This window comes from Apodemus sylvaticus, chromosome 15 (assembly GCF_947179515.1).
Source record: "Apodemus sylvaticus chromosome 15, mApoSyl1.1, whole genome shotgun sequence".
Classification (NCBI taxonomy): domain Eukaryota; kingdom Metazoa; phylum Chordata; class Mammalia; order Rodentia; family Muridae; genus Apodemus; species Apodemus sylvaticus.
In genome coordinates, this window is record NC_067486.1 from 79,671,899 (window position 1) to 79,694,369 (window position 22,471).

At 55.1% G+C, this 22,471-nt stretch overlaps 1 protein-coding gene across 2 annotated transcripts; it reads right to left on the bottom strand.

Moving 5' to 3' along the window:
• Nucleotides 1–859: 859 nt before the first annotated feature.
• Ephb3 (EPH receptor B3) lies at nt 860–20,838 on the bottom strand. Of its 2 annotated transcripts, XM_052158836.1 has the most exons (17): nt 20,340–20,838; nt 12,548–12,612; nt 10,446–11,118; nt 7,142–7,297; nt 6,158–6,508; nt 5,917–6,041; nt 5,585–5,744; nt 5,388–5,496; nt 5,039–5,091; nt 3,651–3,773; nt 3,305–3,552; nt 2,673–2,888; nt 2,398–2,547; nt 2,116–2,309; nt 1,863–2,018; nt 1,654–1,756; nt 860–1,489 (listed from the first exon to the last, which is right to left on the bottom strand). In XM_052158836.1, exons 1-17 carry the CDS (start codon nt 20,437–20,439, stop codon nt 1,319–1,321), a joined length of 3,153 nt encoding a protein of 1,050 aa, XP_052014796.1. In that variant the 5' UTR covers nt 20,440–20,838; the 3' UTR covers nt 860–1,318. The 2 variants fall into 2 exon arrangements, with proteins under 2 accessions (XP_052014796.1, XP_052014795.1); XM_052158835.1 differs by having other exon boundaries at nt 860–1,756.
• Between the last annotated feature and the right edge of the window lie 1,633 nt (nt 20,839–22,471).

Below are 22,471 nucleotides of genomic sequence, written 5' to 3' on the forward strand. Positions count from 1 at the left end.
CAGTGAAGGGCACTCTAAGGAGTCTCAGCTATTTCAGAAACCTGTTCTAGGCAGCACCTATGGTTACCCTGGGAGGACTGCATCGGTGACACCCTGGTCACTTCTGTGTGTTGGTCCAAAGGGACCTGCATTTCTCTTCCTGTGAGGATGGCCTCCCCTGTACTCTCACCCTCCACTGCTGGTTAAAACAGACCTGGGGTGCATACACATACTTCCTTAAGCCCTTCCACTACCCAGGACCATGCCCCCTAACTCATGCTTCATGTCCTGACACCCACATCTTCCTTTGACTCCGGAGACTTCCTGACCTCTTCCGGGCTCTTGTTCTGTATCTCCCAAGCCTTGCCATGCGCAGCTGTCTATAGACAGGGTTTCTAGCCTCTGCCTCTGCCTCTGGCTGGGGACTGTGGTCAAGTTACTAAACATCTCCTTCTTCTTCTGGCTGGGTTACTGAGTTGAAATAAGATGTGGATGTAAATTCGGCTTTGGCCCCAAGACTGGGTACACTCAGTGCTTAGTGAAGAGGAGCCATGCTGGGGCACTGGGCACTGATTAACCCTCTGGCTCTCCCTCAGACACTCTACAGAACACCATGCAGACTCCAGAGCCTGTCCCCGAGCCACAGAAGCAAGGAACTGGTGGATGGCTTGCTTGGTCCAGTTACTGTGCCACTTCTGAGAACTCTGTTAGACACTCAAAGCAATGGGACTGGGCAACAGGAGAAAGCAGGCCTGCATAGGCCTCAGTGTAGTTCCCCGCTGACCCTGGGAAGCCGTGAGGGTCTAGCAGCCAGGGATTACTGACATGAGGAAATCAAGGAAAGCTGCTTCAGGAGGAGGAACGAGAAGGGGCAAGAGAGTCATCTTATTGCCTTTATTGCGCTCTCTGCCCAGCTGGCCCCACTGCAGGGCACAGGGCCAAGCGTGCACACACTCATGCTCTCTGTGCAGGCAAGCATGTGCACAACACACACACACACACACATACCCCACCCCCGTCTTTCACATACACACACACACACACATATACACACACACGCACACACACAGTCTCTGGCTCTCTGAGTCAGTCTCTGGGAGGCATAGGCTGCTCCTCAGCCTGCTCCTGCCTTCCCTACTATGACAGCACCAAGGGTAGGCAGGGTCCTCAGCCCCCTACAAGTCCCTGTGCAAACTGGAGGTACCAGCTGGCTTCAGGATGGGGCACCATATTTCCCCATTCCCAGAGTCCTCTCCTCCACTTCCTGGGGGAGGGAGTACTCTCTGCTTACCTGGTGGGGTCAGACCCCTGCCAGGGCTGGGGCCTGAAGAACCCAGGTTTATCCCCACCCAAGCCTACCAGGACCTCCACTACTGAAGCACAGCCAAATCTGAGTTGTGAAGATTCCCCACTGGAGAGCAGGCAGGCCTGGGCCCCGAGGCATCTGGGGAGGGGACATCACCCCCTCTTCTAATCCATCTTCAATATGAAGAGGTTTGGGGCACACTTCCTGGCAGGGAGCACAGGCCTGGAGAGGTCACAGCTAGGGTCCTCCCCCGAACTTCCATCTTCTGGGCCACAGCCAGAGGCCAGGCATCCAAAAGTCCAGCTGGCTGGTCAGAATCCTTGTGCAGTCCCAGGGGGCACCCCCCTTGCTGGCGCTGAGTGTCAGACCTGCACAGGCAGTGTCTGGTTCATCTGTAGCCGCATGTCCTGGATACTACTGAGGATCTTCTTCTGGTGGCCAGCCAAAGTGACCCCAATCCTTAGCAGATCTCTAGAGACAGAAAACCAGGACTCAGTCTCTTCCCTTCTCCCCATTACCCTGGGCTCAGCCAGAGCTCCTGCCCAGAGCCTACACCTTGAGGGGTAGGTACACTTACTCTGCAGTCATCTGGGCCACCAGGTCAAAGGATGCAAACCCAGCACCGACAAAGCTCTCTTTATACCTCCCCATCTTGATGGCATCTAGCCAGTCACCCACTGTCGTGAAGGTCGTATAATCTGGGACTGTGCGGTCCAGGAGGGGCTGGGACATGCTGTGGAATAAACAAACAAAAAAAGAGTGACCTGGTGCATCCAGGGAGCTAGGGAGTAGGGTCAGAGTTGCCAGCCTATGGGAGCCAGGATACTGACCCAGATGGGGCACTGGCGATGACCTTGAGGCTGGCAGCATTGCGGATAAGTTTGTCTAGTGTGTTGACGATTTGGGAGAACTTGGGCCTGAGGTTCCGGTCCCGCACCCAACAGTCCAGCATGAGCTGGTGCAGCGCCGTGGGGCAGTCCATGGGGGGTGGTAGCCGGTAGTCTTGTTCAACAGCATTGATGACCTGGACAGTGGTAGGGGATCTGGAATGAGTTCCAGTCCACGTCCCGCCAACTCCCACCGGCCAGCCGCTCTCCCTGAGTCCCACTCACGTCCTGGTTGCTCATGTCCCAGTAGGGTCTCTCTCCGTAGCTCATGACCTCCCACATGACAATCCCGTAGCTCCAGACATCGCTGGCAGATGTGAACTTCCGATAGGCTATGGCCTCCGGGGCGGTCCAGCGGATAGGGATCTTCCCACCCTGGTTATGTATGGGGGGGAGGACATACCCTTCACCACGTGTGACTCGACCATGACCCCGAGCCCTGACCCCCCTGCCTGGCCAGCCCTCCCCTCCCGCAAATCCCTCTCTGTTGCTTCCTGTACCAGGGAGCTGGTGTAGGTGGGGTCTGAGGGGTCATCCTCCAGGAAGCGGGAGAGGCCAAAGTCAGAGACTTTGCAGACCAGGTTGCTGTTGACCAGGATGTTTCGGGCGGCGAGGTCACGGTGCACGTAGTTCATCTCCGACAAATACTTCATGCCGGCAGCAATGCCCCGCAACATGCCCACAAGCTGGATGACCGTGAACTGTCCGTCATTGAGCTGGAGGCAAGGGGAAGGCTCAGTGGGGCCTGCTGCCTCCCCACAGACCCACAGCTTGCCTGCCTGTTCTCTCCATGCCCTCTGAGACCATGTTTGTGTCCAGAATTGGCTGAATGGAAACAGCTGTTAGCTGCCCTACTATGTGTCATGAGTCGAGTCTACGACATCCCAGTGGTTCTTGTGAGTATCTCGCATTACCGGTCCTACTTTATAACTGAGGTGGCTGAGACTAGGAGAAGTATCTCGCTGGACCACACAGACTGTAAGAGCAGAGTTGGTTCCGAAGGCTCAGCTATTTCCTGTACCAAGCTACCTCTAAACTAAATATGTGTAGACTACGAATAGGGTTTCTGACTTGGTGGCGGGGGCCTGACCTCGCTCTCTGGAGGAAGAAAAGGAATGGGGCTAGCTCTTACCCGTAGGAAGGAGTCCAGGGCACAGTTCTCCATGAACTCAGTGAGGATCATGACTGGACGACTTTTGGTGACCACACCCTCTAGACGGATTATATTGGGATGGTCAAACTGACCCATAATGGAAGCCTCGCTTAGGAAGTCCCGCCGCTGCCTCTCCGTGTATCCCACCTTCAGCGTCTTGATGGCCACGAACACCTCCCGGCGGCCGGGCAGTTTCAGCCGACCCCGGCACACTTCCCCAAACTCCCCTGCAGAGCACAGCACAGGTCACAGGGCTGCTGGGGTCCGCCCAGCATTTCACCCATCTCCCCCTGCCTCGCAGGACCACTTGCTCTCTAGTACTCACCAGCTCCAATCACCTCCTCGATCTTGACGCACGACACATCGATCTCCTTGGCAAACTCTCGGACGGCCTCATTGGGATCCTCATAGGTAAAGGGGTCAATGTAAACTTTCATCCCAGGAGCAACTGCAGGGAAAAGGGGTAGACACAGAGGTGGACTTCAAGCCACAGACAGTAGCTCATAGGCCAGGACCAGCCGGATGGGTGCACTCTGGATAGCCTCTCTGCTGAGCCTGCCCCATCCTCTGAGCTGCGCCCTGGTATCTGCCCCTCCCCCATGAGAATGCCGGGGAACCACATGAGCTAGACGCTCAGGATTCCTGTCTTTCTCCCTCGTCTCTCATCATGTTCAAACTTCTTTCCAGTTCATTCTTCCCCTTATTCCTTCTCACTGCCCAGCCTTGTCCAGCCTTCAACACTATTGCAATAGCCTCCTCACGGGCTCTCTGCCTCTGCACTGTTCTCACCCAGCTGCCCCGTGTTCCTGGAACAATATGTCCACTGTCCTCCTCCTCACCTGAGAGCCTTCCCAATTACCAGCAGTAGAGTCAAGTCCAAACCCTGCCTGCTGGTTAGGACCCTCCAAAGGGCTGGCCAGACTTCCTGGCCTGGCATTCTCACGGCTGTCAAACCAATCTTCTCACTACCTCCACAGCTGGGCACACAGCCGGGCAGTCCACACCCATCACTTCCTTCCAGAGGCTTCTTGAGGCAGGAATGTTCCCCTGCCCCAAACCCTGTTCATTCTACCACTTCCTGTAGGAAGTCTTCCTCTTTGAACTCTTAGTGTCCTTTGCCACAGGAATTAACACCTAATTGTTTCCTCTGTGTGTGTGTGTGTGAGTGTGTGTGTGTGTGTGTGAGTATGGGGGTGTGAGTGTGTATGTGTGTGAGTGTATGTGTGTGTGAGTGTGTGTGTATGTGTGTGTGAGTGTGTGTGTATGTGTGTGTGAGTGTGTGTGTGAGTATGTGTGTGTGAGTGTGTGTGTATGTGTGTGTGAGTGTGTGTGTGTGTGAGTATGCGGGTGTGAGTGTGTGTGTATGTGTGTGAGTGTATGTGTGTATGTGTGTGAGAGTGTATGTATGTGTGTGTATGTGTGTGTGAGTGTGTATGTGTATGTGTGTGTATGTATGTGTGAGTGTGTGTGTATGTGTGTGTGAGTGTGTGTGTATGTGTATGTGAGTGTGTGTGTGTGTGTGTGTGTGATATTTTGTTTCTACTGGACTTACTGTCTTTGGGACATTGTTACATTTTAAGACTCTGAGGCTAGCAAACAAGGGAGAGCTCAGGGAACAAATCAGACTAGAAGCAGCGGGTCAGAATGAACTTGGAGGGAAGAATCATCTCTAAGGCTACGGGAGCTGGGCACGGGGGACAGGGAGACACTCACTGTATTGCTGCAGCTTCTCCGTGTATTCTGCATCAGGGCCATGGCGCTGCTTCCTGCAGGGGCAGAGTGCAGGAGGCCTAAGGCAAAGAGTGCTATAGCTCCCTCTGTTCATGGGGCCCTGGAGCCCACAGACAAGCTAAGGATGGGAACCCATGGCGGGTGGTCAGAGTTACTCCCGGGTCTCTGGGTAGGGGCTGAGGTCCCTGGGATTAGGGCAATGGTACAGAAGACGGGTGGATTGGAGTAGGCCCTCTCTGGCAAGGAAAGTCGGGGCCCAGGATGGCTGTGGCTGTGAAGGGAGGTGATGGTTTTACAAGCCTGAGTCAGTCTGTGGGGGCAGCCATGGTACCTGAGGCACACAAGAGCAATGACCACGACAACCACCATGAACACAAAGCCTGCGACGGTGGAGCCCACAATCAGGGGGAGCTGCTCTTGAAGCTGCTGGGCACCTGAACCTGGAGGTCAAGAGTGAGCCGTGAGTGAAGGAATATGAAAGTTGAGCCGGGTGGGGCAGGGACTGGCATGAGGTGGGATGGGGTGTACCTCTTTCACTTGTGGTCTCAAACTCAGCCGGACGGCTGTACTGTCCGTAACCCGCTACCGTGCGAGCCCGGACCTGAACTACGTAGCGGGCATCAGGCTGCAACCCATCCAGTTGGACAGAGTTCTTCTGGCTGGTGACAGTGGAGGCGATGCCTTTACTCTGCAATGCCATAGAATGAAGGCATCTTCGGGTGAGTCTCGACCCAACTGACCCCCACCCATCACCAGGCTCGCCCTGTGCTGAGGCTCTGATCTCAAAGGCGTTTAATGCTACCTGGGTGTAGTCTTGCCTGTGTAGCCCCCAGTCTCCTCCTGCCCCTGGAGATTCTAACCTTCTCAAAATACTTCATCTCATAGTCTAAGATGACGCCATTAGGCCGCTCTGGGGGTGCCCAGGACAGGGTCAGGCTGCTTCCCGAGCTGCTGTGCAGGTGGAGTGTAGGCACTTCTGATGGGGCTGGAGAAGAGAAGAGGCCCACTGAGGACTCCTTGAGCCCAGGCATCCTTCCTATCCCAAGATCCCTCTGTATCCAGGGCAAGATGACCAGATCCCCTCTTTGGTCCCCTTCTCACCAGCCTGGTTGGTGGTGATGTTCACAGCCGCATAGCGGGGCGGCAAAGGACTTTTGCCGGAGACACCATTGACAGCCTGCACCTCAAAGGTGTAGCGTGTGTGGGCCAACAGGTGGCTAATGTGGACCCGGCGCTCGGTCAGGCCCAGCTGCCGAGGCACAAACTCTACGTTGTCATCACAGCGTGAACAGGTTGTCGGCCCCCCAGCCCCAGAGCCCCCGGGGCATTTCTTGCAGATAACATTATAAAGAAGGTCATCTCGTCCGCCCAGGTCCCGGGGCTCCATCCATTCGAGGATCAGCGAGGTCTCATTCACATTGGAGATCACACCCCGGGGTGGAGATGGTACCGCTTTGGGAACATAGAAGAGAAATGAGTCGGGGGCCCCCGGAGTACCCTTCTGCCTACCCTGCCTTGGACGCTCAACTCACCGCTGTCAATAATCTTTCTGCACTTCCTCACTGGGGCAGCAAGACTCCTGTTCACCCATCAAGACTCAATGCACTGTTACCTTGTCCTGAAGCCTTTCTTGGCTGTCTCCTCTCATCCTCCATAGCTCATAACACCATTCCTAGCACTTAGCATATTACACGGTCATTACCTGTTTTTTTGCAATTTGGTGCTAAGCTCCTTAGTGACAACATCTCACTTTCTTTTTACACCCCCTGCACCTGGCACAAGGCCTGGCACACCAGAGGTGAGGACAAGAAGAGAGCAGGACAGCACACCCTTAGGTTGTGGCTAGAGCTGGGCTGAGTGTGCCGGAGAGAAAGGAGCGATGGGGGGTGGTGGTGGAGGTCCTAGCTAGGGGGACCTCGTAAGAACAAGCCTGCTGAGCTGGATTCCAGTTCAAGGGCAATCACCTCCTCGGTGACAGCTTGAGCATCTCTAGCTAAAGCTTCCTCATCTAGGAGGGCTGATCTCACTGACACAGGCTCTCGGGAAGGAAAGGTGTGCGGAAACAGAGCGCGGGAGCTCACGTACTGGTGCAGGCGCTGTCCGCCGAGTCTGAGTCTGCGCGGTAGAAGTTATTGTGGCAGGTGCAGATGCTGGCAGCCGGCGAGGTGGTGCGGCTATTGGGGGGACAGGGGAGGCAGGGCCCCTCTCCTTGCTTTGCCTTGTAGCTCCCAGGAGGGCAGGCTGCAGGAGAAAAGAGGATGGCACATACTTACCTCCCTCTCCTGAGAGAACCTGGCCTTCTCCAGCCTATGTCTTAGCCCCTCCTCCAGCTCCCAGACCATGGGGGCAACGCTGGTATATTGCCCAACTCCAGCTACAAGGGGCCCTTCTGCCCCACAGAAATCCACGTCAGCGTATTCCTCTCACTCCTCTCCTCTCCCCAGTGCCTCAGGAGACATTAGCCCACCACCTGGACAGTCTGGGCTTGTGGGCAGAGGGAAGAGGAGGGGATGGGAAGAGACCACCAGTGAGTTTCAGCACCATGGACTCTGCTGAGTCGCCCCAGCCTTCGCTCGTGCTTTGGGAGAGTAATTCTTGAGAATCTCAAGGATGCTGCCACAGCCAGGCTAACGGCTTCTCAGCAGAGCCCTCCTGGCAAACCTCTGCCCCACCCACCAAGGAGCATGACAGGGGTGAGAAAAGGAGGAAAGAGGGGAGGGGTAAGAAAACACCAAGAAAGCTGGGGTCACCTGGAGTTCAAAGGCCTCAAAGCCTCCCAGGGGATTTATCCCAAAAGAGGGCAGAGCCAGGTGCCTGGGCATCCTTCTCATCTCCCTTGCCAACCATCCTCAGCACCCCCACCTTGTGGCATGAGCTCTGCATGTTCCTCGTGTGTGTGTGTGTGTATGTGTGGGCATAATATTTATTATTCAAAATCAGAATATTTAAGGAGTGAAAGGGGACACTAAGATTAATAGGATAATGGGCATAACTGGAGACTATCGTGGACACACTAAAGAGACTTGTCAGTCTATCCATGTGGTGACCTCTGGAGAGGGTCACCGAGCTTTGCGATGCCCGAAGCTGGGGCTGTGCCCTTCTTTAGAGTTTAATCTCCCCTCATGAAGGTGATATTCCATCCTAGATCTTTGAACCAGTGGGGGAGGGGGCAGAGGCCAGGCCAGCCTGGTTGCTATGGGAACCAGCCTGCACTTCCTGCCAGGGACCTGCAGAGTGTTAGCCCTTCTTTGGGCTGTCAGGCTCATCACCCCCACCCGCTTTCCACACATGGGAAGAGGAAGTTTCCAGCAGGTTCTTAAAGAGAAGCAGAGAGGCCAGTGAGGCAACCCAGTACTGGGCCTCCTGAGGCAGGCCAGGCTGATGGTCCAGCCCCCTCACACAGAGGGCTGTGCTAAGAGCCATTTTCGGCTCTGGGAGGTATGGGCACAAGTCCCATGGAGAGATTGGCAGACAGAAGAGACAGGACCCTCACTCACCTTGCCCTACTTCAGCCTTGGGTGAGGATTTAATGCCAGTTCTTACATTCCCTAGCTGGGAGGCCTGCAGTACAGAATCGCCCTAAGACTCAATGTTCTTGTTGGTCAAAAAGGAAGAAAACTAGCAATTACTCTACAAGGTAGTGATGAGGCTTCAAAGAGAACACCCAATCAAGAGGATTTTACGGCTGCCTGGGAAGCCAGTATATATCGTGAGGTCTTAGACTCAGCAAGTCCCCAGTCTGCCCTGTGAATAGGGCTTGTACAACCCTGCTCTCCTGTGTCTCCACAGTCCTGGGACCAGAGGTTCCCAGCAGACGGTCTTAGTGCAGGGCATCACTTGTGCCCATGCACTCGGGAACGGCTCGACTACTGCCCATTTTACATGAGGGAACTGCGGATAGCACGATTAAGTGACTTGCACAGGCTCACGGAAGTAGTTGAGGACTCAGGACTAGGGACTTTTTGGCATCTAACTACTGTATCAGACACACTGCCTCTCAAGAAACCTTAAGGCAAAGAGATGCCCACAGCGCCATCACCTCGGCTCGAGAGAGAGCCCCTTAGAACTTCCAAGATGAAGCATGCATTAGAGACAGGACGGAGCCTCAAGTCTGTCCCAGGCTGGCACCGCTCACTAGTCCAGCGTGTCCAGGCTGGCACCGCTCACTAGTCCAGCGTGTCCAGGATAGCACCGCTCACTAGTCCAGTGTGTCCAGGATAGCACCGCTCACTAGTCCAGTGTGTCCAGGCTGGCACCGCTCACTAGTCCAGCGTGTCCAGGCTGGCACCGCTCACTAGTCCAGTGTGTCCCAGGATGGCACCGCTCACTAGTCCAGTGTGTCCCAGGCTGGCACCGCTCACTAGTCCCGTGTGTCCAGGCTGGCACCGCTCACTAGTCCAGCGGGTCCAGGCTGGCACCGCTCACTAGTCCCGTGTGTCCAGGCTGGCACCGCTCACTAGTCCAGCGTGTCCAGGCTGGCACTGCTCACTAGTCCAGCGTGTCCAGGCTGGCACCGCTCACTAGTCCCGTGTGTCCAGGCTGGCACTGCTCACTAGTCCAGCGTGTCCAGGCTGGCACCGCTCACTAGTCCCGCGTGTCCAGGCTGGCACCGCTCACTAGTCCAGCGTGTCCAGGCTGGCACCGCTCACTAGTCCAGCGTGTCCAGGCTGGCACTGCTCACTAGTCCAGCGTGTCCAGGCTGGCACCGCTCACTAGTCCAGCGTGTCCAGGCTGGCACCGCTCACTAGTCCAGCGTGTCCCAGGCTGGCACCGCTCACTAGTCCAGCGTGTCCAGGCTGGCACCGCTCACTAGTCCCGTGTGTCCAGGCTGGCACCGCTCACTAGTCCAGCGTGTCCAGGCTGGCACCGCTCACTAGTCCAGTGTGTCCAGGCTGGCACCGCTCACTAGTCCAGCGTGTCCAGGCTGGCACCGCTCACTAGTCCAGTGTGTCCAGGCTGGCACTGCTCACTAGTCCAGCGTGTCCCAGGCTGGCACTGCTCACTAGTCCCGTGTGTCCAGGCTGGCACTGCTCACTAGTCCAGTGTGTCCAGGCTGGCACTGCTCACTAGTCCAGCGTGCACAAGCTCTCCAATCTTTTCATGTAAAGCCCCCATTCTCTTGCCCCTCCCCCTCACCAGTCCTTCTCTGGTACCAGGGACTACAAGGAGAGTCTGGTGCATGCCAGGCCTAGTGCCCCACCACTGAGTGCATCCTCAGCTTCCTTCTTTCCTCAAGTCTCCTTTTCTCTCGCATGCTCCTCTTCATAGGACGGTCTCTATTTCACAGCAGCTGCCCCTCCTATTCCCGCCCTCCAATCTACACCCGAGACCATATCTAGTGAGAATATGAAGTCAGGCTCCTTCCCCTCCTCCCTCAGGCCCCACTTACCACGGCACTGGGACTCCTTGGCGGCTGGCTCATGGCCAGTAGCGCAGGTGCAGGCACCAACGGGCACCATCCACTCCCCGTCGCCATTGCAGTAGAGCTTGAGCGGTACAGATACCTCCACGGCGTTAGCGATGCAGGTGCCGGGGGCAATGACCAGCGAAGTGGGCTCAGCCCCCGTGAGGGTCTCGGGGAAGAGTGCAAAACCTGCCGTGGTCGATGCGCACTTCTTGTAGAAGGCGCGCACAGAGATGAGGGACATGCAGGCACCCTGGTCCTGGAAGGCCAAGTAGAAGCCAGCCTTGGAAAGCGGCCCGAAGCTGCGCACCTTGGTGTTGACGCGTCCGGCATCGAGCCGCGAGAAGCTCTCATCTGGTGCAATTGTGTCCACTTTCACGTAGGGGTTCTCCATCCAGAAGGGGGAGGAGGCTGAAGCCACGTCGCTATCAGCCTCGTAGTAGAAAAGGTTGAAGGTCTCCTTGCAGGAGCCGGGGATGTTGGGAATGCTGTTGCAGTCTCTCACGGTGAACTTGAGCTCCACATAGACGCGTTGGACTTCCCGCCGCCAGATGAAACCCGTGCGCAGCCAGTTGTTCTGGCTGGACTCCCGCACATTACACACCTGATACGTGCGGATAGGATTCATGGCCTCGTCGTAGCCACTTACTTCTTCCCACTGAGTGTGGAGCAAGGAAAAAGAGAATGAACCATTTACATCGTGTCTAGGGATTCTGCACTTACCTCACAGAGGTGCTTCTGTGGTGAGGGGCTGAGTGTGCATGCACATGCGCGTGCGCACGCGCGCGCGCGCGCGCGCGCGCACACACACACACACACACACTCGGGTTCAAAGCCCTGATTTCTGAGTGTCTAAGTTACTTAATCTCTCTGTGCCTCAGTTTCTTGGTCTGAAACCAAGAGATAACTAGCATACCTCATGAATACAGAACTAAATGAAGAAGGCACCTGGAACAGGGCCAAGACTTTGGGAAGCCTGTCAGTCCTATGTGTTATCTTGGGACTTTGGTTTTACCACCGGTAAAGTGGGCCTGACTGGATTAAATGAGGGTTTAGGGAACCAACCGGTGCAACTTGGCTAATCTTGCCCTACCAAGAGAGAGCATTTGGTGAGATCTGGCTGCCAACACTACCAACACATTTCACCATCACAAACCACAAGAAATCCAAGGCTTATAGAAGAGTCAGAGCAGCTAAAATCCAGTCGACCTGATGGCTGCAGAACCTGTAGTACCATCACTTCCCAGGGCTCAGCCCAGCCATGAAGGCCACGGGAGGAAGCAAGGAAATTAATTCCAACAGCGGAGAGATATTGGAACGGTAGGGATTTAATAGACAAGAAATAGAGGCCCGGAAAAGTCAATTGCCCTGCTCAAAGGCATACAATATGTTAGAGATCGGGAGCCCAGGCCTCCTGGCTCTTTTTTAAAAGTTTGCTTGTTTATGTATTTACTTTCGATTTATTTATTTATTTATTTATTTTGATTTTTTCGAGACAGGGTTTCTCCGTGTAGCCCTGGCTGTCCTGGAACTCACTCTGTAGACCAGGCTGAACTCGAACTCAGAAATCCACCTGCCTCTGCCTCCCAAGTGCTGGGATTAAAGGTGTGAGCCACCACAGCCCGGCTGTTTATTTTTAAAGACAGGTTCTCTCTCACTATGTAGTCCTGGCTGTGCTGGAACTATGTAGACCAGGCTGTCCTAGAATTCACAGAGATCTGTCTGCCTCTGCCTCCCAAGTGTTTCTATTAAAAGCGTGAGCCACCCCGCTCTGGCTTCCCTTCCTGGGTCCTCCCTCGGCCAGCACACAGCACACGCTCCAGGGGCCCAGGCGGGATGGGGGTGGTCTGGAGAGACTTGGAAAGGCTGCTAAGGAGGGCAATAGGACAAAGATGAGCCAGCAGCCAGAAGACCGAGCCACAAACATTCACACCTTCGGAGCATCAGGCTAAGGTTACCAAAGAGAGGGGAATGAGAGCACCACAGGAGTTGAGGACAGAGGTGGCCATGCCCAGGCCAGGCCAGGCCCAGGAGGGAGAAGGCAGAACAGCAACCAATATTCAGTGTAGATGATGGGCAAGCCTTACCCCACTCTCGGGATGAGATGTCCACGCTAGCTCGGACGTCACCCATTTCGTGTCCATGAGCGTCTCTGGGGAAGCAACAGAAGGAAGGTCAGGGGCTAACCTCAGAATGAGGGAGAAGTCACGCAGGAAAGTCAGGGATGTAAGAAACCAGTTTCCATCTGGCACAACCTCTCCTAAATATCCAAAGATGCCTCCCCTTTCCCCAGAGACCCTGAAGTTATCCCCAGAGGTGTCACAACTCCAAAGATGTCTGGCTAGCTGGCTAGGGGTGGATGTCTGCCTCTGACCCTAGGCCTGGGTTAACTGAGGCTGGAGCAAAGGCTGGTTCACACACCTCAGGCTCTACTAATCTTCACACAAAGGGGCCAGCAGGGCCTTTATCCTGGAACAAAGGGCTGTGGGCTTCAGACCGAGCAGTGTGGGCCTCCCCTGATTCTGTTCCCACCACAAAGGGCCAGCCTCACACACTGCCCTGGGGAAGAGCAGTGGCAGGCTAGGGCCTGCTCCCAGCCTCCTACACAGCCACCTTTGGGGGTTGAAGCAAGGATGCTCTCTGAGGTAAAAGGACCACCGATGCCTAAAACTTAGTTCAAAGCTTCATGAAATCCTTGGAGAAGGCACTGCTCACAGCCCTACGGAAGAGGGATGCCCAGACAGAGCAGGTCTAATCGACGAAACTGTCAGGACATAGAGCAAGGGGCCGAAGGTAGCTCAAGTTTGGGCCCAGCTGATTCAGGAACGAGAGCCAGGCATGGAGGCATGTGCCTGTAATCCTGGCACCTGAGACTGGTGCTCAGAGGGTGAGGTGTTTCTGCTTAGTGCGGGAGTACATGGTGAGATTCTGTCTCAAAAACAAAAACCAGCGCCCACCCTTGTCCAGTAAAGCTCAGGGAACCGGAAACCGGCTGTGTGTCCCACCAAACTTCTCCCTCCAGCAAGTGTTTCTTGGATCTCCAAGTCAGGTGAGTCGCCTTCCTCTGTGAATCAAGGGACAGCCCTTCTCTGTTCTGAGCCCCAGGTTCCTGCTCAGCTCAGTTTGCTCAGTCGTGTGTGTGTGTGTGTGTGTGTGTGTGTGTGTGTGTGTACACCCTTAATGTTCTAGACACAAACTTGCCCCTCTAGAATCTGGTTCTGAGCATGACCCCAAGATCAGAGCTGGCATGACCCCAGAAAGGGAAGGGACAACCCCCCACCCCACCCCTTCTTTCCTGCAGCCTCAATGTGGGACTTTAACAGGCAGAGACACCCAGAATGGTCTAGAGGCCGGCACATCCTTGGTGGGATAGCTGAGGGTCCCTAGAAGGTCCGAACTGCACACATTCCTGCAGAAGCCATCAGAGTAGCCAATGGGGGTACAGGGCAGAGATGAGTGGACCCAAGTGGGTGGCACAGGGGCAGAGTGCAGCAGGCACTCCATGCAAGAAACCAGGCTCCATAAAGGCAGCAGCTTACTAGGCTAGCTGCAATGGCAGGCTGTCCCAGCCTCCTCTGGCAGACAGACCTACAGACACATATTTGGCCGGGGGGAGGGGGTCCTTCAAGAAAGCGCAGATGGTCAAAAGCGGGGACCCAGAGACAGCACGGAAAGCAGGGCCTTAGCTGGACCCGAAGATGGTCCAAGTTGAATGACTCTGGCAGGCTGGGACCAGACAGCCGGGATGCTGGGCAGAGTACTACAACAGACAGTAAGATGAAGAGACAAGGAGGCCCAAAGAGACATCGACAGAGAAGGAGATTGCCAAGTGGCCTCTTCCCCAGCCGGCAGCCTGGAATACTCTTGTCCCAGGGAGCGGCCGCTCCGCGCGGAGCCAAGCGCACACCCTCCCCCAGCTAACCAGCCGGCCAGTCCGCCTGCTTGTCTGCCCGCCGCCGCCTGCCGCTGCCCGCCCGCCCGCTGGAGCAGGCAAGGGCTCCCACTGCTCCCGCGCGCCGCCTCCCTCCTCCCTCTCCCTCACTTCCTTCTGCTCAGCCTGTGCCAAACCCATCTGGAACTGTTTAAACCCAAATATTCAGCCCCCTCCCCCCCTCCAGCCAGATTCCTCCACAGTTTAAAACAAGCCCTGCGCTGGCTCTGGGAGGAGGGGAGGGGGAGAAGAGGGGGGAGGAGAGGGGGAGGGCTGGAGGCGGGCGCAGGAGGAGGGAGAGAGGGAGGCTCTTCATTTCTGTTTAATTTCTGGAGAGGGAGGGAGGGGGATCAGCCTTTGGCCATCGCTCAATCTCGGCACATTTTTCCCATTAATGAGGAGAGGACTTGGGTTTCCAGGCCTGTGTGCCTGAGGAGGGACTCGGGCTCCGGTCACCAGGGTGGGGAGGAGGCGGGACGCTCTGGTTTCTCCTCTTCTCTTGGGAGAGGAGGGGTACGTTCCTTGCAGTCCGCCCAAGCGCGGGAGGGAGATCTAGGGCAGACTGAGTATCAGTGGCCTTGTCTCAGAGGGACTGGCTGGGTTATAGCACCCATCTCTACCCATGGTACCGGGAGGGAGACCTATTCTCTGCTGTGAAGACTCGGACTAAGAACAAAAGAGCAACGTGAGCGACCTCCAAATCCTCCTAGCTGCTGCTTACAGGCCAATCCCTCAGCCAGGTGGCTGTGGAGGGAGATAAGAAAGGACGGCCACCCCCTAGACACAGGACTTGTATTGTTCTTTAGAGTCACCAGGAAGCTATCACCAAGTTGGTGATCTGGAACTGGGGCTTTCATGAGACACCCTTTCGGTTTTCCAACGGGCCACAGTCATAGCCAGCAGCAGTGGCAGCAAGGGTGTGCCTCTCACCTATGCTCAGACACAACGCTGGCATAGGCAGTACCCAGTTCCCAGTGGCTGAACTTGTCCCACTCCTGGGACCACAGAAGGGCAAGTCAACACATATGGTGGACAAATACACTCAGAACCACCCACAAACACGTACACGGCCCCCCACACAGCTAGGACAGATGCATATGGCACAAACAGATTTGTCTCCGTAGACATTCGCATACAGAGAATCTTTCTTACACACAGACCCAGCGTGCCCTAAGGCAGACCCACTCTTGGTCACACAGCCTCCCTAAGGCCAGGCACACCCAATCCAACAGTAGTACATGCTCCCCTCATACACCCCACTACATAGCTACATCGTCCTGCATATAAACTACAAACACAAGTACTAGTTTCCCAGCATAGGCGTGTAACGTACTCTTACACAGTCATATGGAAAATACACCACAGTGCCACGAAGGAGTATGGAAACTCAATCTAAGAATCAACCATCAGTGGGGCAGTTTGTGGCACACACCTTTAATCCCAGTACTTGGGAGGCAGAGGCAGAGGCAGAGGCAGAGGCAGAGGCAGAGGCAGGACGATCCCTATGAGCCGGAGGCCAGTAATGTCTACAGGGAGAGTTCCAAGACAGGGTTACACAGAGAAACCTTGTTTCAGAGGAGAAAACGGATCAATCAGTAAAGTTAGTGTAACAACCTGGAGGTTCTACAAGCAGCAGACACACATTGCGAGCATGCTTTTCTTTGGAGCGCCTGTAGTAGGGCAGATGGAAAAGTTGGAGGAAGGCACTAACTCTCACCCTGCCTCTCAAGGAGGCAGGGCAGTCCCAGCTCTCCTTCCTATTGTCCCAGCTAAAGCAGGAGCTGTCAGTCAGGTCATAAGGCTGGGGGTGGGGCAGGGGCATTGAGAAGATTCTGGGTGTGTCTGGGTGCGGCCTCCTTAGGTATAGCCCCTGCCTGAGCAGCAAGCCACTTCCCTGGCAGCAAAATGGCAGTGTGAGGACTGTAAGTCTTGGGGAGGGAGGCAATCATTAGTCAGTTGAGCTCAGGTGCTTAAGTTGGGGACACTGTGGATACCCGGACCTGCCTCTGAGGGTCTCTCTTGACTACACCTGTGCAAGAGCACAGCCTGAGGGCCTTGCTGCCGCCCTGGTGATGGGCCAGGCCCACTCAGTTTTACTGAGATGCCAGACCCCACATCACCTCCAGGTTCCAAGTCCTCCAGAGGAGCAGAAGTGCCGCCTTGGCCCAGGAAACAACAAACAAGAAGCAAGACAGATCAGATCCAAGGAGCCTTTGGCTTAAATGCAGGTCGAGGGTTCTCAAGTGGTAAGAAAAAGTCATATTTCAAGGTTAGGGAAGCTGGGGGTTATCACAGAAGGAGGGGGACAGGAATCAGGGTTGGTCAGAAAGAAGTGCCCTGAAGTCTAGACAAGTTGGAGAAAACTAACCCTGCTGTCCTTCCCCCATAGAGTCCCAACCTTGCACCCAAACAGAGGATTAGGTTCCCAGTTTTTAATTCTAGTCATGGGCCAGTTTATGCTCATGCTTGTACCAGCTGTGAAGGCCTGAGAGGGAAAGGGTTTGTGGGAATCCTGCCCTAGGGTCTGTGTGTGTGTGTGTGTGTGTGTGTGTGTGTGTCTGTCTGTGCGCGCGTACACTCAGGTAGGTGTAGTGTTGTTGTTGTTGTTGTTTTTCTGTTATTGTTTCAGTGTTTTGCTTTGAGTGCCTAACTTCCCTGGGGTCACTCTCCCATCCTTAGTCATGGTCCCTTGGTCTCCACATCAGTGACAGTGGGAGGGGAGCATCTCTGAACAGAGAACACATTTTGTTTTTCATTCTTTCTCTCAGATCATGGGGATTTGTAATTAAATAAACCTGAGAAGGAGGAGAGGGGAGAAGCACGGGGCAAGGAGTGAGTCCAAAGCCTCAGTGTCCCACCCTGGGCTAGCTCTGCCAGCCGGCCTGGACCATGGACATCTGGCCCTGGCACAAGGCCTCTCTCCATTCCTCCTCAGGATGCAGGTCCCAGAGGCCCAACCAGGAGTTGAAGCGGAAGGCCATGGGAGACTTGGCCTAAGGATAGCCCTTGGGCCAAGGGGCCACTCCCACCCCATCAGGTACCCAGCTGCCACCCCCGCCCCCCTGCCCAAGCCCGACAAACCAGTTTGACTCAGCACAACAGGCAGGTCTACAATTTTCAAACTATGCAGGCCTGGTGATTCAGCCTCTTCTGCTGTTTAATTAGTGTGAGGCGAGTGGCGGAGGCCTGCCCACAACAACCTAGGCTCTAGCTCTCAGCTGCTTGGGCCAAGGTGGCAGCGGTGGCTAAGAGGGAGGCAGTGAGAAACAAATTGGTTCTGCTGCTGTCCCTCAGATCTGAAGCTCTGGCTGGTGACAAACTAGACGGGTGGGGAATGGGGGGATGGGGTGGAGGGGGAATACCAGAGACGAGTAAAGAGGCGATCCTGGGCGGTCCCTAGGCAGTTCCCAGACTCTCAGGGTCACACTAACTACCTCAGAGGACAGAGGCTTTCAGCTTCTCCCCCAGGGCCAGACTTAACTAGCCTGGCTAAGTGAGAGGTCCCCACCCCACTTCTACAAACTGGGAACTCTCCCTTCACAGAAAGGTTTCTTCCCTGCTGTGACTTAACTATCCTTTCTCAAATGCATAGGACCAGTGCCTCAGACCCCATTCCTCACCCCAGCGTCTCTCTACAGAACACCTCAGTCCCAACAGCTAGGCTGGTGGGAAACGGAGAAAAGGCCTTAAAGGAAGATAGAGTCGGTGATGGCTCAGGGATTCCGAGTCTATATATACAACAAGACTGTTGAAGAGAGCCAAAATACCAGGAAAACCACTTTAAAAGTGTGGGAGTTGGTGACAGACCATCAATACGAAGGAACCAAAGTGCCCTGCCTGCTCTCGGGACACAGTCTCCAAGACCTGAAGTCCGCCCATCACAATCACAGACTCCTAGAAAGACAGCTGGGATTTAGGCAGGACCCTGCTTCTAGCTCTGCCCTCCTTGGAGTGGCGGGGAGATAAACCCCAACTTTCCAGTCCAGCCTTTCCTCCCATCCTTCCTTCCTTTCAGCCTCTCCAGCCGGATAGGACACGTATGGCTCCCCAAAGAGCAGACTCTAGTGTGACAATAGTAACAACAACAGCTAATCCTTGAGTAGCAACAACTGTGCTAGGTCCTTTCCACATAGTAACAATCCAGTGCAACCCGTACTGTTTCCATGTCAGAGCAGAGTGGGAAGCAGGTGGGGTTGAGGCTCTGCTCTGCTCAGCACCTATGTTTCTTTAAGGAAGGCAATGATAAAATCCACATTTGTAGGCCCCGCTATTTTCCAGAGCCACCCTCACTGGCTTAGCCTCCCTCGGTCTGGCACTAGTCCTGGTTCCCATTCATAGCTGATCACAAGGGCCTCTCAGTAACCATCAGCTCCTTGGCCCAGACACTGCTAGCTAGGGCCTGCCTCAAGGGGTCTGAGGATTGTGAGGGATGAAGAGGAAGGGAAGATCCTCTTCAGACACCCTTAGCTCATCTCCCTCAAACCACACACCTCCGCCTCTCCACTCTGCTCTACTACCTACCACATCCCACAAAAGGGGCCACAGGCCCTGACACACACAGGTGACACACAGTGTATGTCCCAGAGTGCATGTGCCAGTGTCGCCTTTCCTGAGCTAAGATAGTCTCAGACCTGGGAACTCAACAGGGCTCCCTGGCTCACACCCTTCAGGCAATCAACAACAAAGCCCTCCACTGGTTTCTCACGCCTGAGATCCTATCACACACATGTGGGTGAGTGGGTGAGTGTGTGTAAGTGTGGGTGCAACCTCTGTGTGTCTGTCTAAATTTGCATGTGTCCACTCATGTGAATAAATCCGTCAGCACAGCGGCACCAAAATTCCAAAGACCAGAAGCCTCTCTGAACTGTTTTCGAGATTTTTTTTCCCCTAACCTTTAAGTTTACACTGAATTTATGGAAGGAAACCAAATGTATGGAGATCATATTTTGTTCCTCAACTAAAAAAGTGTCTGTATCTGACCAATACACCAAACATTAAGTACTGCCTGTAGTCCTATTTTCCCTCAAATTCTTTGCTGCCCTCTCCCTCAACCTTAAGGAAGGGTTTTCACCCCTGACTTAATGGGTTTACAAATTTTGCAACACCAGGGGACTGTATGTGCCTCTAGACTGTGTTAGTGACCTGTGCTGGTGTTCCCTGTGGGTTCATTACAAGAGGTGTAAGTGTGAGCTCTCTTGTCTGGGCCAGCCACACTCGGGCTGTTTGTTTGTCCAAGTTCAATTTCTTCTCAGTAGTAGTCTTAGTAGGTTTCACAGAACCCATAGGCAAGGCTGACCTTTTCCCACCGCTGAAGACTGACTAGTAGCCACTCGGCTCAGGTGCTACCAGGGCAAATCCCTGTTTGTGAGGTTCAATGGAAACCTAAGCCCTCCGAAGGTCCTGCTGGAGGTGGGGGTGGGGTGGGTCCGAGAAGGTTTACAACCAGACGCACACACCTCTTGTGTTGCTGGCACTTGAGAAACCATAAACAATGACAGGCCCCCTTCCTCTCCACCCCCGCAGCTATCCCCTGACAAAGCGGGGTGCACACAATCACGCTTACTGTTAACTACAACGGGTTTCCAACCAGTACAGCCCCCAACCCGAGGAGTTCCGCTTCACCCGCCCAAGTGTCCAGTCCCGCAGCCCCCGCCTTGATGCTGGGTCGCCCACATTTCCTCGCCTTCCAGAGGTGCGAAACCCCGAGGCTCTCGTTTCTCTGCTTTGACTGTAGGCTAGTCCTACAAAAACCAAAAAAACAAAAAACCAAAAAAACCCACGGCCGAACTGCAGCTTTCGGGAGTCCGTGCTGAGTCCAGATGCCAGCAGTTCCCCCGAAGAGGGCTGCGGAGCCGGCTTGAGCCTAGAGTCTCCTTGGACGTGTGCTCAGCCCGCAGCCCCACACTGTGGAGCTCCCCGGTAGCGCGCGGGACCCCGACGCTGCTCACCTTCCAGGGCCCAGCAGCCGGCCGGCAGCAGCAGCAGCAGTGGCAGCAGCAGCGGAGCGAGCAGCGGCAGAAGCCCCGGCGGCGGGCGGGCTCCGGCCATAGCCCGGGGCGCTCGGAGGGGGGCGAGCCGGGCCGCGCCGGCGGGGCTGGGGGCGCCCGAGGAAGAAGACTCGCGCACAGTCCAAGAGATCCCGTCAGGGAAGGGGCGCAAAGCAGACGGGCGGCTCTGCAACCGAGGTGTCGCCCAACCCGGTGCTCCGGGTAGATGCCGGCAGGTCGTTCCCGCGGGAATCTGGACGGACCGGTCCAGGAGTATCCGGTGCGCTGGGTGGCTTGATGCCCGATGATTCGGGAAGCAGGGGGCGCAGGTGGTCGCGGTTCTCGGGGAACAGTCCACTGAGGCCGAGCTCGGATCCCGGGCTCCGGGTGCGCGCGCCGTCCGAGGTAGGAGCCGGTATCTGGCTGCGCCGCTCACGTACTCACTTCTGCTGGTCCTCGCGGTGGAGCGGCCGCTCTGGGCGAGAGGGGCAGGGCTACCTGCCTGCCCGTCAACACTCAGGCCACGCCTCCAGAGACCGGCCGCCCACTCACAGACCGCCCAGCCAGCCGGTTCTGCAGCGAGAGCACTCTGCTGGAGTTCAGTTGGCCGCTCTTCCACCGAGCCCACCCTCGGCGCCTTGGGGCTTGCAGCAGGAGGAGCCACTGAAAAGATGAATTAGACTGGGCGGGGCCACACTGTCCATCAGCTGTGTAACCTCGCCCCTTTCTCCTATTGGCGATTAGTAACCGGCTCCAGTCCTAGGAAGGTGATAACCAGATAGAACGAGCTGGGGGCGCCCCCGTGTGGTTAGCAGACCCATGAGATTCTGCCAAGAGGCTTTTTTTCTCCCAAGCACATTCAGACCCAGCACAGCCCTTAGCGAGTAGGCAAAGGATGTGAGGGGTGGGAATTACCCACCCCGGCGGAGCCCGTATCGAGGGACTCTCAAGGGTTTATTTATTCGTCTATTCGGTTCGGATCATTTATTAGAAAATACTTTTGGGCACCCACAATGTTTCAAAGTGGCTACAGCAGAGAAGAGTGTATTATCCCGGAGCCATGTATTATCTGGTGGAGGTAGGTTTAAAACTCACGGCGGGGCTAACTAGCATTCCTGCCAGGAAAGAACCTAGTATTTCGAAGCACAATGTTGGGTCTAAGGAAACAGCATCTAAGTGACAGTATAAACGAAGGATGAGTAATAGCGTATTGGGGATGGGAGACAGTGCTCCGGGCAGAGAACTTACACTTTAGTGTTAAGACCTAGAATTGAAGAATCTGAAAGTTCAGAATAGCCTGAGTGCATGGTCAGAGCTGAGAGAGGGTGAACTGGCCGAGAAACTGACGAGGAGGGGCCCGAGAATACAGGTTTGAACTCACAATGTAGCCTTTCTCTTGAAACAGGGGGAAATTGCCTTATCAGATTGGCATGTCTGCCCTAGGAGGATGACAGGCAGAGACAGTGGTAGAATCCTGGGGGCCAGTGAAGAGGCCCTGTAGTGGGAGGGAGGGTGGTGGCTTAGACCAGGGCGATGGCTATAGGAAGGGCTAACAAGCACAAGTTTGAAGTGTATTTGTGACTAGGTCTATGAGAGAGGTGCAGTGGTCGGAAACATCAAAGAGAGCCTCCAGGTCCCAGGACGGACTTCTGCCCGTTCACTTCTAGAACATTTACAAGGTGCAATAAACGCCCTGGAACAACACCTCACACTTATTCAGGGTAGGTGTTATTATAGCCTCATTTTTACAGACAAAACTGAAGAAAGAAAGTAAAAGAAAATAGACAAACTGGTGTGTACAAAGGCTAGGCCACTCGCCTTGAGTTATAGGAGCTGAACCCAGGACTGGGCAGTTACAGACACTCAGTCTGCTTCATTGAGGAACGAAGGAGCACCTTAGTGTGTGTTCAGAACCTTGATCTGTCCTTTCCCACCTCAGATGTTAGGATTCAGAACATCTGCAGTGTGGAGCTCGGAATTCTGTATTCTAACAAGTAGGTGGTTCTGATGTGCACTGAATTCCAAAGTCATGACCGCTATGCGTTCTCTCACACGCCTAAGTGGGTGACCATCACTCCATGGTCCCCCGGAGT